The sequence below is a fragment of the Anomaloglossus baeobatrachus genome, chromosome 3 (genome assembly GCF_048569485.1).
Source record: "Anomaloglossus baeobatrachus isolate aAnoBae1 chromosome 3, aAnoBae1.hap1, whole genome shotgun sequence".
NCBI lineage: Eukaryota > Metazoa > Chordata > Amphibia > Anura > Aromobatidae > Anomaloglossus > Anomaloglossus baeobatrachus.
This window is the reverse complement of record NC_134355.1, coordinates 195,586,956-195,599,385: the sequence shown is the minus strand read 5'-3', so window position 1 is coordinate 195,599,385 and position 12,430 is coordinate 195,586,956. Positions and strand designations below refer to the sequence as shown.

Below are 12,430 nucleotides of genomic sequence, written 5' to 3'. Positions count from 1 at the left end.
TAGCCAGAGTACACATCGGGTTAATAAGCAAAGCGGTTTGCTTATTTACTCGATGTGTACTCTGGCTACTTGTGCAGGGAGCAGGGAGACGGCTTTGGCAGCCTGAGAGCGGCGGACGCTAGTAACCAAGGTAAATATCGGGTAACCGAGCTAAGCCCTTTGCTTGGTTACCTGATATTTACCTTGGTTACAGCTTACTGCAGGCTGCCAGAAGCCGGCTCACTGCTCCCTACACATTCAGATCGTTGCTCTCTCGCTGTCAAACACAGCGATGTGTGCCTCACAGCGGGAGTGCAACGTCCAAAAAATGAACCAGCACTGTGTGTAACAAGCAGCGATCTCACAGCAGGGGCCAGATCGCTGCTCAGTGTCACACACAGCGAGATCGCTAATGAGGTCACTGGTGCGTCACAAAAACCGTGACTCCGCAGTGATCTCGCTAGCGATCTCGTTATGTGAGAAGTACCCCTTACAGACCTGTAGATTTGATAATGTATCTGGTCTATTTGATAGGACCAGATCCAGTAAATTATCTCCTTGTTGGTTCATCAACCTATTGAGAGAAGTAATTGTCTTGAATAGTGGATAAGAACTTTCACCTTGTTCTGATTTATCAGGACATGCAGTATATTTTCCCTCTGGTTTGGTATCAAAATTGACACCAGAATTGATCCCATAGGTTTTCTGGAATGGTTCATAGGCAGTTGGCAAATCAGTTGTTGCACTGGTTTGGTCATTGAGCCAGATCAAATAATATTGCACCCATCCTTTTCTGATCCAGACAAAATTTCTTAACTTACATGCTCCAACATTATCCTACAATTATTAAGCAAAGTATTAGTATGTTCAGAGGAATTACTGTATTTTTTTTTTTATATCTTCTTACTTTGCTCATCTTTTTAAGTGGCTATAGGTCCCATAGGTCATACGGATGAGATGAAGTATATATTTTCACATGTGATATATTTGTTGCAAACCCTTTTTTAAGTTTGTATCCTACCGTAGTTATCTTTATTGCTGAAAGACATTTTTACAATGATCGGCAAATATTAGTGTAAACATTCGTTCCTGGTCATTGGCCAATATAAATAGGCTTAGTGGTCACAAGAGTAATAAAAAACACTTGTTTGTCATGGATTGCATGTTTTATGTTGGACTAAAAAAAGTCATTGATCACTAGCACAAGCTCTGGTGTAAACATGAGATGCATTGATGATATAATTGGAGCCTGAATTAATCGAACAATTATAAGAACGACACCTTCTTCCAAACTTTACCAAATATTGCAGCATGTGAAAGATTGAATAATGAGCACTTGGCTTGCTATTTGGTTGATCAGTGATTGTTATTGGCGGTTTATCTGCCTTTTTAAAAGGACTAGGGGATGTTGAAGGTTGTGCAAGTGATGTATAGGTGACTTCATTCTGTTTAATCTTTAGTTAAAGAGATCCTGTCTGCAGGCTTTAGCACTATAAAGTAAAGCCTTGGCCATAATGGCGCTGTAATGGCGATTAAATGGATAGCTGCAGCGAAGGAATCTGGTCTATGGTTGTTGAATAATCTTTCTCAAACGTTTTCATCTAATGAGGTCTTCAGTGCATTAGATGCATCAGGGTAGGACATGGGGGTAGGGTTTTCTTCTCCTTCTCTGCCCCTCCGCCTGTCCCCTAAGTATTTTTAGGAGTCACTGATTATTTAGTGACTTACCTGCTTATTGAAATTCTGTTCCGCCACTGTTATTAAAAACCTGCAGACCGTTTGCAGAATCACACTGAGCATGCGCCGCCCACCGCAATGATGGCAGCGGTGGTGCAGAATTTCAGAAATTAGGCAGGTCACTGAATAATCAGTGACCTGTAAAAGAAATAGAGGGGCAGGTGAAGTGGCGTAGAAACAGAAAAAGAACCTAACCCAAAGGTTCAGCCCAATGCACTGAAGACATCAGATAAAAACTTTAGAAGATGATTACTCAACAACCACAGATCAGATTTCTTCACTGCTGGTATCCATTTAATCAACATCACAGAGCCATTATGGCAATGGCTATACTTTATGGTGCTAAATCCTGCTGACAGGTTCTTTTTAATGGATTAAGAGTGTAGAAACTAAGCCAGGGAGCTTAAAGAAAAACATTAATATGACTGTCCACCATCCATGAATAAGACCTTAGATGGTTTTTCATACAGCTTGCATTGCGATACTTTGCTCACAAGATTTTTAATACTTTGGATTGGACGAATCATTAATAAAAGTATACAATTTTATGTGATATTTACCTGGATTTTGTTGGATTTTTTTGCCCTTTTTTATTAAGGTATATTTGATGCAGTTTTTTCAAGAGCATTTTCCTAATATGATATTAGAAACACACACAATATAGGTCAGAATAGTATTAGCCTACATAGCTGCAGAGAGTTCCAAGTTCCTGCTTGCTCTACAGGTTTGAATCCCTGTGTCCTGTGCCACCCTTAGTTACTATAAAGTACTCAACCATGGCACTCAATATGCAATTTAAGAGAAAATATTTAGGTTATGTGCAGACCGCATCTTTATCAGGTCGCTATGCTCATGAACCTGGCTAAACAAATGTTAAAAGAGTGAATATATGCATTTCAATTAGTGATAGGTGGACTTGCAGATTCCCGGAATTGGCGGGTTCAACCAGGTTTAAAAAAAAAAAATTGTTCAGATCACAGATATTTGGCTGGTTGCGAGTTCCCATATATGCCTATGGGGACCAGAATCTGACGCTTTAAAATGGTGGTAGAGGGGATAAGGAGATTGTAGCAGGCGTGTTATACTTATCGAATCTCTGCATGGATCTGACGCTACTTCCAGGGCCACTCATTATTCTTCTTCATACATATTCACTACTTCCCTGCATCTTTGGTTGCAGTGACTGCGTGTCTGACTGCAACCAATAAGGGGCGCTGTGTGTGCATCTCTATTGCTGTAAAAAGAAATAAATAAAAAAATGGCATAGGGTCCCCCCATATTATGATACCCAGCACAGATAAAGCATATGGCTACAGGCTACAGCCCTCAGCCATGTGCTTACCTTGGCTGTGTATCAAAAGAAGAGGAATTGCATGCAGCTTCTTCTTTTTTTAATTATTTAAGTAAATAATTTAAAAAATAGCATGCAGTCCCCCTCAATTTTGATACCCAACCATGTGAAAGCCGACAGCTGCAGCCACCCAGCAGTCTGCAGCCACCCAGGATTGTCGCATCCATTAGATGTGACAATCTTGGAACTTTACCCTGTCTATCCAGATTGCCCTGGAGCAGTGATAATTGGCATAATAAGGGGTTAATGACAGCTCACAGCTGGCACTAAGCCCTAGATTAGTAATGGGAGTCATCTAAGAGACCCCCCATTACTAATCTGTAAGTGAAAAGAAATAAACACAAACACCCAAAAAATCTTTTATTTGAAATAAAGTACAAAACAAGACCACCCTCTTTCACCCCTTTATTAACCCCCAAAACACCCAGGTCTGCTATAATTCACACGAGGTCCCACAACAATTCCAGCTCTGGTACATCTGAAGTGACAGCGCGCAGTCATAGCACTGTGAGCTTGAGGCAGAGAATGAGCCGTGTGATGAGCGGTGACGTCACTCAGCTTATTTGAGGTCACAGAGGAGGTTCCCAGGGACCTAGGTGTTTTGGGGGTTAATAAAGGGGTGAAAGAGGCTGGTGTTTTTTGTATTTCATTTCAAATAAAGGATTTTTTTGGTGTTTGTGTTTATTTCTTTTCACTTACAGATTAGTCATGGGGGGACTCATTGACGCCACCCATTACTAATCTAGGGCTTAGTGGCAGCTGTGGGCTGTTATTAATCACTTAATACCACTTATTACCCAGATTGCCACTGCACCAGGGCAATCTGGAAAAGTGTGGTAAAGTTCTGGGATTGTCGCATCTAATGCATACAACAATCCTGGGTGGCTACAGGCTGCTATTTTTATGCTGTGGGGGCCAAATAAGAATTGGTCTCCTGTTATGGTCAGGAGACCGTTGACATTCCCATAAATATCCCATTCAAGAGAAAACACCATCCCTTATCCAGAGAACATGGCAAATCAAGAACCACTACCCCAAAATGTCCAGGAGAAAGACCTGGAAAACCCAGAAAAAAAGAGCACAAAAGTGGTTAGTAACTAACAGACAGCAACCCCCTTACTATTTAAACACAGCTAGAAGTAGCGGTGGAGCGTGCCTACTCTACCTAAACGCCTCGTCACCACCTAAGTAATTAGCTAGCCTCAAAGATGAAGAAAGGAATCTTAATTTGCCTCACAGCAGCGCCAAAGGGATAGTTAAAGCCCCCAACATATATTGACAATGATATAAGAAATAAACAATACACAGTTGGTTACAAATAGACTTGAGCAAAGAGAGGCCCTGTTAACTAAGTCACCACATTATGATAGATCACTAGGTGCAGCCAGCAAAACCCTAATAAATGCCAACTCCTGATTACCAAATTTCCCTTAGGACCACACGATCCTCCACTGACTACATCAGGAAACTCTTGTGCAGGACACCAGACAGGAATAGCATTCAAGAGAAGTTGTCTCAAAAATCACCTCAGTAGCAACTGCCACAGGCAGAAAAATATTCAATGTACAACAGGACTAATAGTGAGCAGTCCATTGATGTAGTCTAATAAACTATATACTAAGTACAACAAAAATAAATATGCAAAATGATGGAGAAAGGTCTTCACTCGATTCTCAGTAAAGTCCCTTTGTTAAAGTTCATCAGTGGGAACCAATGGAGCACAAAACACAAATATGACCAAAAAATGCAGGACCATGTTCAGACAGAGAAAAAAGTCCACTATGCATTTTTTCACTGTGAATGAACAGTCTTCATAGCACTTCAAAAGAAAGTGACACAAAATCAAAATAAACATTGCACATAAGAGAAAAATGCATTTAATACTGTTCAGTCACAGGCTAGAAAGCAAAGTACTTATCCAAGGCTTCAAAGATGAGATCAGGATGACTAGGAAAAAAAGGCAAAAATTGAATCGACAGAAGCAGACAAACTATAGCGGACACACTGGTGATCTCCAAGAAAAAAAGACAAGCTGGAGTACACTGGAGAAGTGTCCGGCGGGTCAATGCACACGGCCGACATAACAGGAGGACCTGGTGTTCCAGACATGTTCACTGGAGAAAAAGTGATGCAGGAAATGATATCACCGGTGTCAGTTTCAGGCATAATCTCTTCCTTTATACACCAAGGGCTGGACATGATTGGCCCACTGGGATTAGAGCCAAGCCCCGCACGTGTCTCACTGACAAGCACAGAACCTGACTCACTTCCAGCACTGGCCACTAGAGGGAGCCCAGAAACATTCTCAGTAAGAATCTTAACCTCTTCACAATCGGCAATGGCCAAACCAACAGAAACACCATCCATAATAGTCTCCCCAGCCTGAGAATACCAGCCCCCAGCTGTCAGGCTTTATCGTGGCTGGGTATCAAAATTTGGGGGGACTAGACACACTCTTGTTATAAAATAATAATTATTTAAATCTGCGGTTCCTCTTATTTTGCTACACAGCTATGATAACCACACGGCTGCAGCCTGTAGCCATATGCTTTATCATGGCTGGGTATCATAATATTGGGAGACTGTATGCCAATGTTTCATTTATTTATTTAATTTATTTATTTATTTATTTATTTTTACACCACGATGTAGACCTGCAGACAGGGTCTGTGATTGCAAGCAGTCAGACATGCTGTCACACAGGCTGGGGGCGCTGTCTGACTGCAACCATTCACATACGCCAGGTCTGCCGGTGGGCACGGGAAGGAGTTAATATGTTTGAAGTTAATGAGTGGCGCTGGAAGTAGAATGAGCAGCCCCGGAAGCAGTTACAGCCGCAACAGAGACTCGGTAACAATAAAGCTCCTGCTTTATTCTTCTTTTCTTTATTTTTCCTTCTTTTATTTTTTATTACCCGAGTTGCCAGACTCATTACCCGGAGTTCCCTGAGAACTTTGGGCCTGGGTCTAGCGCTCGGGTACTTTTGAAACCGCGCAGATATGGATGGACTTTTACAGTCCGGGTCCGCCCATTACTAATTGCAATGTCAAAACAACTTGCTTTGCAAACGTTTAGTTATTTTGTGCTCTTTTAAGCACTTCAGGGTCCAAAAGCCGAACAGCAGTTCAGAAAAGTGACCTGACCATTTCTCTAGCAGCTACTGTGTGTAAGCCACTCACTAGTTTTTAAATATTGTTAAAAAAAAAGATGCTGGCTGTAAAGATACTGTAAAAATGACCAAAAAGACGCCTAAGATGACGGTTCAAGAAAAACACCATCGGGGATTTCCTGAAGCATCTTCTACTTCACAAACTCAGCAGGTGTTGTCTAAAGATTCAAGTGTGCAGGTCAAAATTTTACCAAATCCACGACTTTGGTCACAGCCTGTGTCTCAGGCCTCCTCCTCACACCCGTGTCTCCGGTACGTGTTTAGTCCGTTTCCTCACGAGCCGGAGACATGGGCACATGTAGACCCATTAAAATCAATGGGTCTGTGCTCATGTCCGTGTTTTGCCATGGACCGTGTGTCCGTGTGGAGCATACGTGTGCTCCAAACATAGACATGTCAGTTTTTGTCCGGCATCACGGGTATCACACGGACCGCACACGGACCACACAGATGTGATCCATGTGACACAAACCGGAGAAAACACATGTGTCTGTGAATTAAAAGGAATTTCTATTCTCACTTTCTCCAGCCCTGCTGTCTCTGCTGCTGCTGGCACTTGCTTCCGACCCCCGCTCATTATGCTCATTGTATATTCACTCCACTGTGGGCCGGAAGCAGCAGCAGTGGGGAGTCGGCAGGACCAGAGACCATAGATAAGCACCATGGACAGCAACGCCAGGCACAGGTGAGTAGAAAGGTCCTATTCTCCGTGTGTTATCACGGATAGCACACGGAGAACACACGTGTGCCATAAACACGGCACACGGAGGGCAATACGTACCTTTGACACGTCCGTGAAAAACGTGCGTGATTTTCACGGATGTGTGAAGGAGGCCTCACCTGGAATATGACTATTTCCGTTGACACTAGGCCTTATGCAGGTATTAGGCACAAAGTAGGGATTTTTTTTTCTAGAAGAGTTTCTTTGAGTTTTCCCAGACCATAGGTTATTACATGGACTTCCACTATTGGAATACCCATTACCAGCTGTGCTACTTAGCATCTGATAATTTTCCTTAGTAAAGGGTCATTCAGACGAGCGTTTTATTAAAATCTGATACATGAACAGCACACCGTCCAATGTCATTCAAGAGAGCTCTTCAGATGACAGTTTTTTTCACATGGATTGAGTATATATGTTAGAAAAAAATCGCAGCATGCACTATTCTCTTGCATGCTAATGTGAACCTAGTCCAACACCGCATTGAACATTATATTGTGAATGATTCCCCGTCAATATCAACTGCATGCAGATTTAACATATCTTGTGGCTTAACACTGAATTTAGAAATATATGAAAGTCTGACGTTACTAACTATGCTGATCTCTTGCTACAGATTCAACAATGGGAACAGAACTTGGAAAAGTTTAATATGGATCTCTTCCGTATGCGTTGCTATTTATCCAGCCTGCAAGGAGGGGAGCTGCCAAATCCTAAAAGTTTGCTAGCAGCCGCTGGAAGGCCATCAAAACTAGCACTGGGAAGGCTTGGTATATTTTCTGTCTCTTCATTCCATGCATTGGTAAGTGGATGTCTGTACACTGATAAAGGCACTATAAACTTTCTGCTACGGACAGAGCTCTCCATGATCAGTGATGTTGCAGCCACTGAATACCGCCATAGACATACCAATTCAAAGACGTTTACTAATTGCCTGCTCACAGTTTTTATTCAGACATTGAGCATGTAACATTACTCATCACAATGACCATGAGCATACATAGAAATCATTGGGCCCCATAGCAAAATTTCTAATTGCCCCCGCAGAAAAAAAAGAAAAGAAATAATAATAATAGTAATATTAATATTAATGAAGCCCCTTTTATTGTACCCATAAAGTATGATGGCAGCAAGTGCCCCACAAACACTGTATGATACCCCACAGTAAATTCCTCCACACACACACACACAGTATAATGTCCTTACTGTACCCCCTTCAAGTACCCCAGCAAGATCACCCCGACACAGTAAGATCCCCAACAGTAAGGGTGGCTTTACATGCTACGATATCAGTACCGATATCGCTAGCATGCGACCCGCCCCCATCGTTTGTGCGAAACGGGCATATTGCTGCCCGTCGCGCACAAAATCGCGCACCCGCATCACACATACCTGCATAGCGATGTCACTAAGCGGCTGCCCAATGAAAGCGGAGGGGCGGAGATGAGCGGGACGAACATCCTGCCCATCTCCTTCCTTCCGCATTGTGGCCGGCGGCAGGTAAGGAGATGTTCCTCGTTCCTACGGGGGTCACACACAGCGATGTGCACTGCCGCAGGAACAAGGAACAACAACGGCAAAGCGATAGTATCGATAATTGGCAGCGGACCCCCATGTCAACGAGGAGCGATTTTGGACGTTTTTGCAACGATCCAAAATCGCTCCTTGGAGTCACACACTACGAGATCACTACAGCGACCGGATGTGCGTCACAAATTCCGTGACCCCAACGAGATCGCTGTAGCAAAATCGTAGCGTGTAAAGCCCGCTTAACCCCGACACAGCCCTTTATGCAGTATAATTGGCCTGCATGTAGTATAATGGCCCCTACTATCCTTCCAAATCATATAATGGACTCCACACAGTATGATAGACCCCAAACAAGCCTTCACACTGTATTATTGCTTGCATACAGTACAGTAGCCCTCAAATAATTGTAGAAAAAGTATAAAGGCTCCCTCTTAGCTCTCCAAATAATATAATAGGCCCAACAAAGCCTTCCATATAGTATAATGGGCCACACATATTTCTCCATATAGTATAATGCTCCCCCATAGTTCTCCATAAAGTATAATGGGCCACACATAGTCCTCCATATCGTCTAATGCACTCCATCATCCTCCATTGACTTCCATAAAGTATAATACTCCCCTATAGTTCTCTATGTACTATAATGCACCTCATAGTCCTCCATATATTATAATGCACCCCATGGTCCTCTATATAGTAATGGGCCCCACATAGTCCTCTATATAGTATAATGCACCCTATACTCCTTCATATATTATAATGCATTCCCCATAGTCCTCCACATAGCATGATGCAGCCCCACATAGCATGATGCAGCCCCACATATTATTATGAGCCCCACATATAGTATGTTGCAGTCCCATATATTATTTTGCAGCCCATATAGCATTATTGAATGCAGAAAATAGAAAAAAGGGGGTTCCATAATGTTAATATCTAATAAAAAAAGTAATATGCCATATAAAATTCTTGTAAGCTGTTTTTTTATTTGAAAAAAGTGCACATAAATACAGCCAAAAAAATGGCAAGTGATTTAAAATACAAGTGAACATAAAGGATCAGAAAAAAGGGGTATGAGGAGGAAAAACGATCCCACAAACATGAAAACATCTCCCTGGATGATTTAGTAAAGGTTACAGAGTTTGTAAAAAGTTAGTATTAGTAAAACAGAGGAGGTCAGACACAGGGTCACTTACTTAACCAACCAATAGTTCAATTAAAATAGCTAATATAACAGCATGTTTAACAATTGTAAAGGCATTGGTGGTGAAGTGGCATCTGGAGACCTACCTACTGTCAGGGAGCCAAGGGGAACGCCAACACTGGAGTGTGGGAAGGTCACAGCATTGTGCAGCCCCACATATTATTATGCAACTCCTATATAGCATTATGCTGCCCCACATATAGTAATATGCAGCCCCACATATTATTATGCAGCCTATGTAGCATTATGTAGCCCCCATACAGCATTATGTAGCCCCACATATAGTATTATCCAGCCCCATATAGTATTATGCAGCCCTGCATAGTATTATGTAGCCCCGTATAATATTATGCAGCCCCCCATATAGTATTATGCAGTCCCCATATGGTATTATCGAGGCCCATATAGTATTATGCAACCCCATATAGTATTATGCAACACCCATATAGCATTATGCACTGTGTAGTCATTAATTATATAAATATCTCTCCTTTCGTTCCCACGCTGCACCTCGGTTCCACCACCGCGTCCTGTGCTCTGCAGTAGTGCTAGGCTGTCAGAGCACCGCAGACACAGCAAATGATGAGAGATGGAGCCCTCCGCTCCCTCTCATCATTGCTTTCAATTGCATCGTCATCTGTGATGGAGATACAATTGAAGCGATGCTGGGCGGGGGCCTGGTGAAAGGAGGATCCATTACCAGCACTGACACCATGCCCCCCTGACTCGTGGGTACCATAGTGGCGACGTGATCTGCCGCCATTGGAGGTTCACCACTGACAATGACCATTACTTCACACATTTTATATGTAGTATAGTTAGTTGGCCAACTAAAGTGCGACTACGTAGTTGGAATATATCAGTAGTTTACGTATCCCTATTATATATGTTTTGGGGGGTTATCATGGCTTTGATGTCTCCAGCCCCCAAATGAACTCATGTGAAGAAACAGATGTACATCTGACAGGGTGTGAATAGTTGAAAGATTTAGTTAGTCATCTAGAATGAAAGATAAACTCGATGGGACAAAAACAGTTTAGAATGAACAACTGGTTTAAATTCCACCATTCAGTATGTCCACTGTATTGTTTCGAAATACAGACAATAATACTATGTCAGCCTTTTCTTAATCAGTGTGGCATAAACCCTGTAAAGGTCATCCTCAGTTTGTTTTTTTTCCATAGTATGTGTATATTGTGGGGGTTGTTAACTTTACATTGGCCAATTATTGAATTGCTTGTTTTCAGTGTAAAAATGTAAACACTACAAATCTTTATGTTTTTCCAGATTTGCTCTCGGGATGAGTCTGCTTTACGGAAACGGACATTTTCTCTGTCACATAAAGTACAAATCAAGAAGAGTTTGTTTTCTTCCCTTAAAGGGTTAGACACCCTTGCAAAGAGAATGAAAGACAAACGCCCTTCAATAACTCAGGTAAAATAATCAGACAGCAAGTTAGCAGGGTTATAAAAAAGTGAAAACATTCTGCTGATTACTGACGAACGAGTAAAACGCTTGATCATCAGGTGAATTGATCTTTTAAGCAGCACTAAACATCATCGTTTTTGTCAGCGCATCGTCCTGAGGACACGCGCTGTAGAGAGTTATGGCAGCCTCTGCTCACTGAATGATCTATTACAGATTGTTCAATGTGCATCTACATCACAGTCTGTCTGTATAAACCTCCGATTGGTAATTATTTACGTTAAGGTACCTTAACCTTGGCAGAACAGAGAGTTTTAGCCTTGATGTAAGCAAGTGTATAGGGGGCTTTACACGCTACGATATCGTTAATGTTTGGTCGCCGGGGTCAAGTTGTTAGTGACGCACATCCGGCGTCATTAACGATATCGCAGCGTGTAATACTTACCAGCGACCTTAGGCGACCTCAAAAATGGTGAAAATCGTTCACCATGGAGAGGTCGTCCCAAAGTAAAAAATCGGTAAGGGTTGTTTAGCGTTGTGGTTCATCGCTCATACGGCAGCACACATTGCTATGTGTGACACCGCATGAGCGAAGAACGTCTCCTTACCTGCCACCGGCCCCAATGAGGAAGGAAGGAGGTGGGCGGGATGTTACGTCCTGCTCATCTCCGCCCCTCTGCTTTGATTGGCCGGCCGCTTAGTGACGTTGCGGTGACGTCGCTGTGATGCCGAACGTCCCTCCCCCTTGAAGGAGGGATTGTTCGGCAGTCACAGCGCCGACGCCGACCAGGTAAGTATGTGTGATGGTGCGTAGCAATAATGTTCGCTACGGCAGCGATCACAAACAATCGCATGCGCGACGGGGGTGGGTACTTACACGGTTGCTATCGCTAGAAATTGCTAGCGATATCGCTACCGTGTAAAGCCCCCTTAAGTGCTGCCCATACCCTCTCTAAGAAAATGTGATGTTTTGCAATGCAATGCACAGCATTACATGACAAGCAAAAAGGGTAACAATGTTTTTAACCTTTGACTTTAAAGGTGGTGTCACACACAGCGACAGCGACAACGACGTCGCTGCTACGTCACCATTTTCTGTGATGTGGCAGCGACGTCCCGTCGCTGTGTGCGACATCCAGCAACGAGCTGGCCCCTGCTGTGAGGTCGCCGCTCGTTGCTGAATGTCCTGCTTCATTTTTTGCTCATCGCTCTCCCACTGTGAAGCACACATCGCTGTGTGTGACAGCGAGAGAGCGACCAACTGAAGCGAGCAGGGAGCAGGAGCCGGCGTCTGGCAGCCTGCGGTAAGCTGTA

General features: G+C 43.0%; 1 protein-coding gene across 2 annotated transcripts in view; it reads left to right on the top strand.

Moving 5' to 3' along the window:
* The window catches only part of TIAM2 (TIAM Rac1 associated GEF 2), a 519,289-nt gene that overhangs the window by 323,497 nt on the left and 183,362 nt on the right, over window positions 1-12,430 (top strand). For both annotated transcript variants that reach the window (XM_075339675.1, XM_075339674.1), the window contains exons 8-9: window positions 7,574-7,759; window positions 10,979-11,125. In XM_075339675.1, the coding sequence (XP_075195790.1) occupies window positions 7,574-7,759; window positions 10,979-11,125 (333 nt within the window). The remainder of the gene's footprint in view (window positions 1-7,573; window positions 7,760-10,978; window positions 11,126-12,430) is intronic.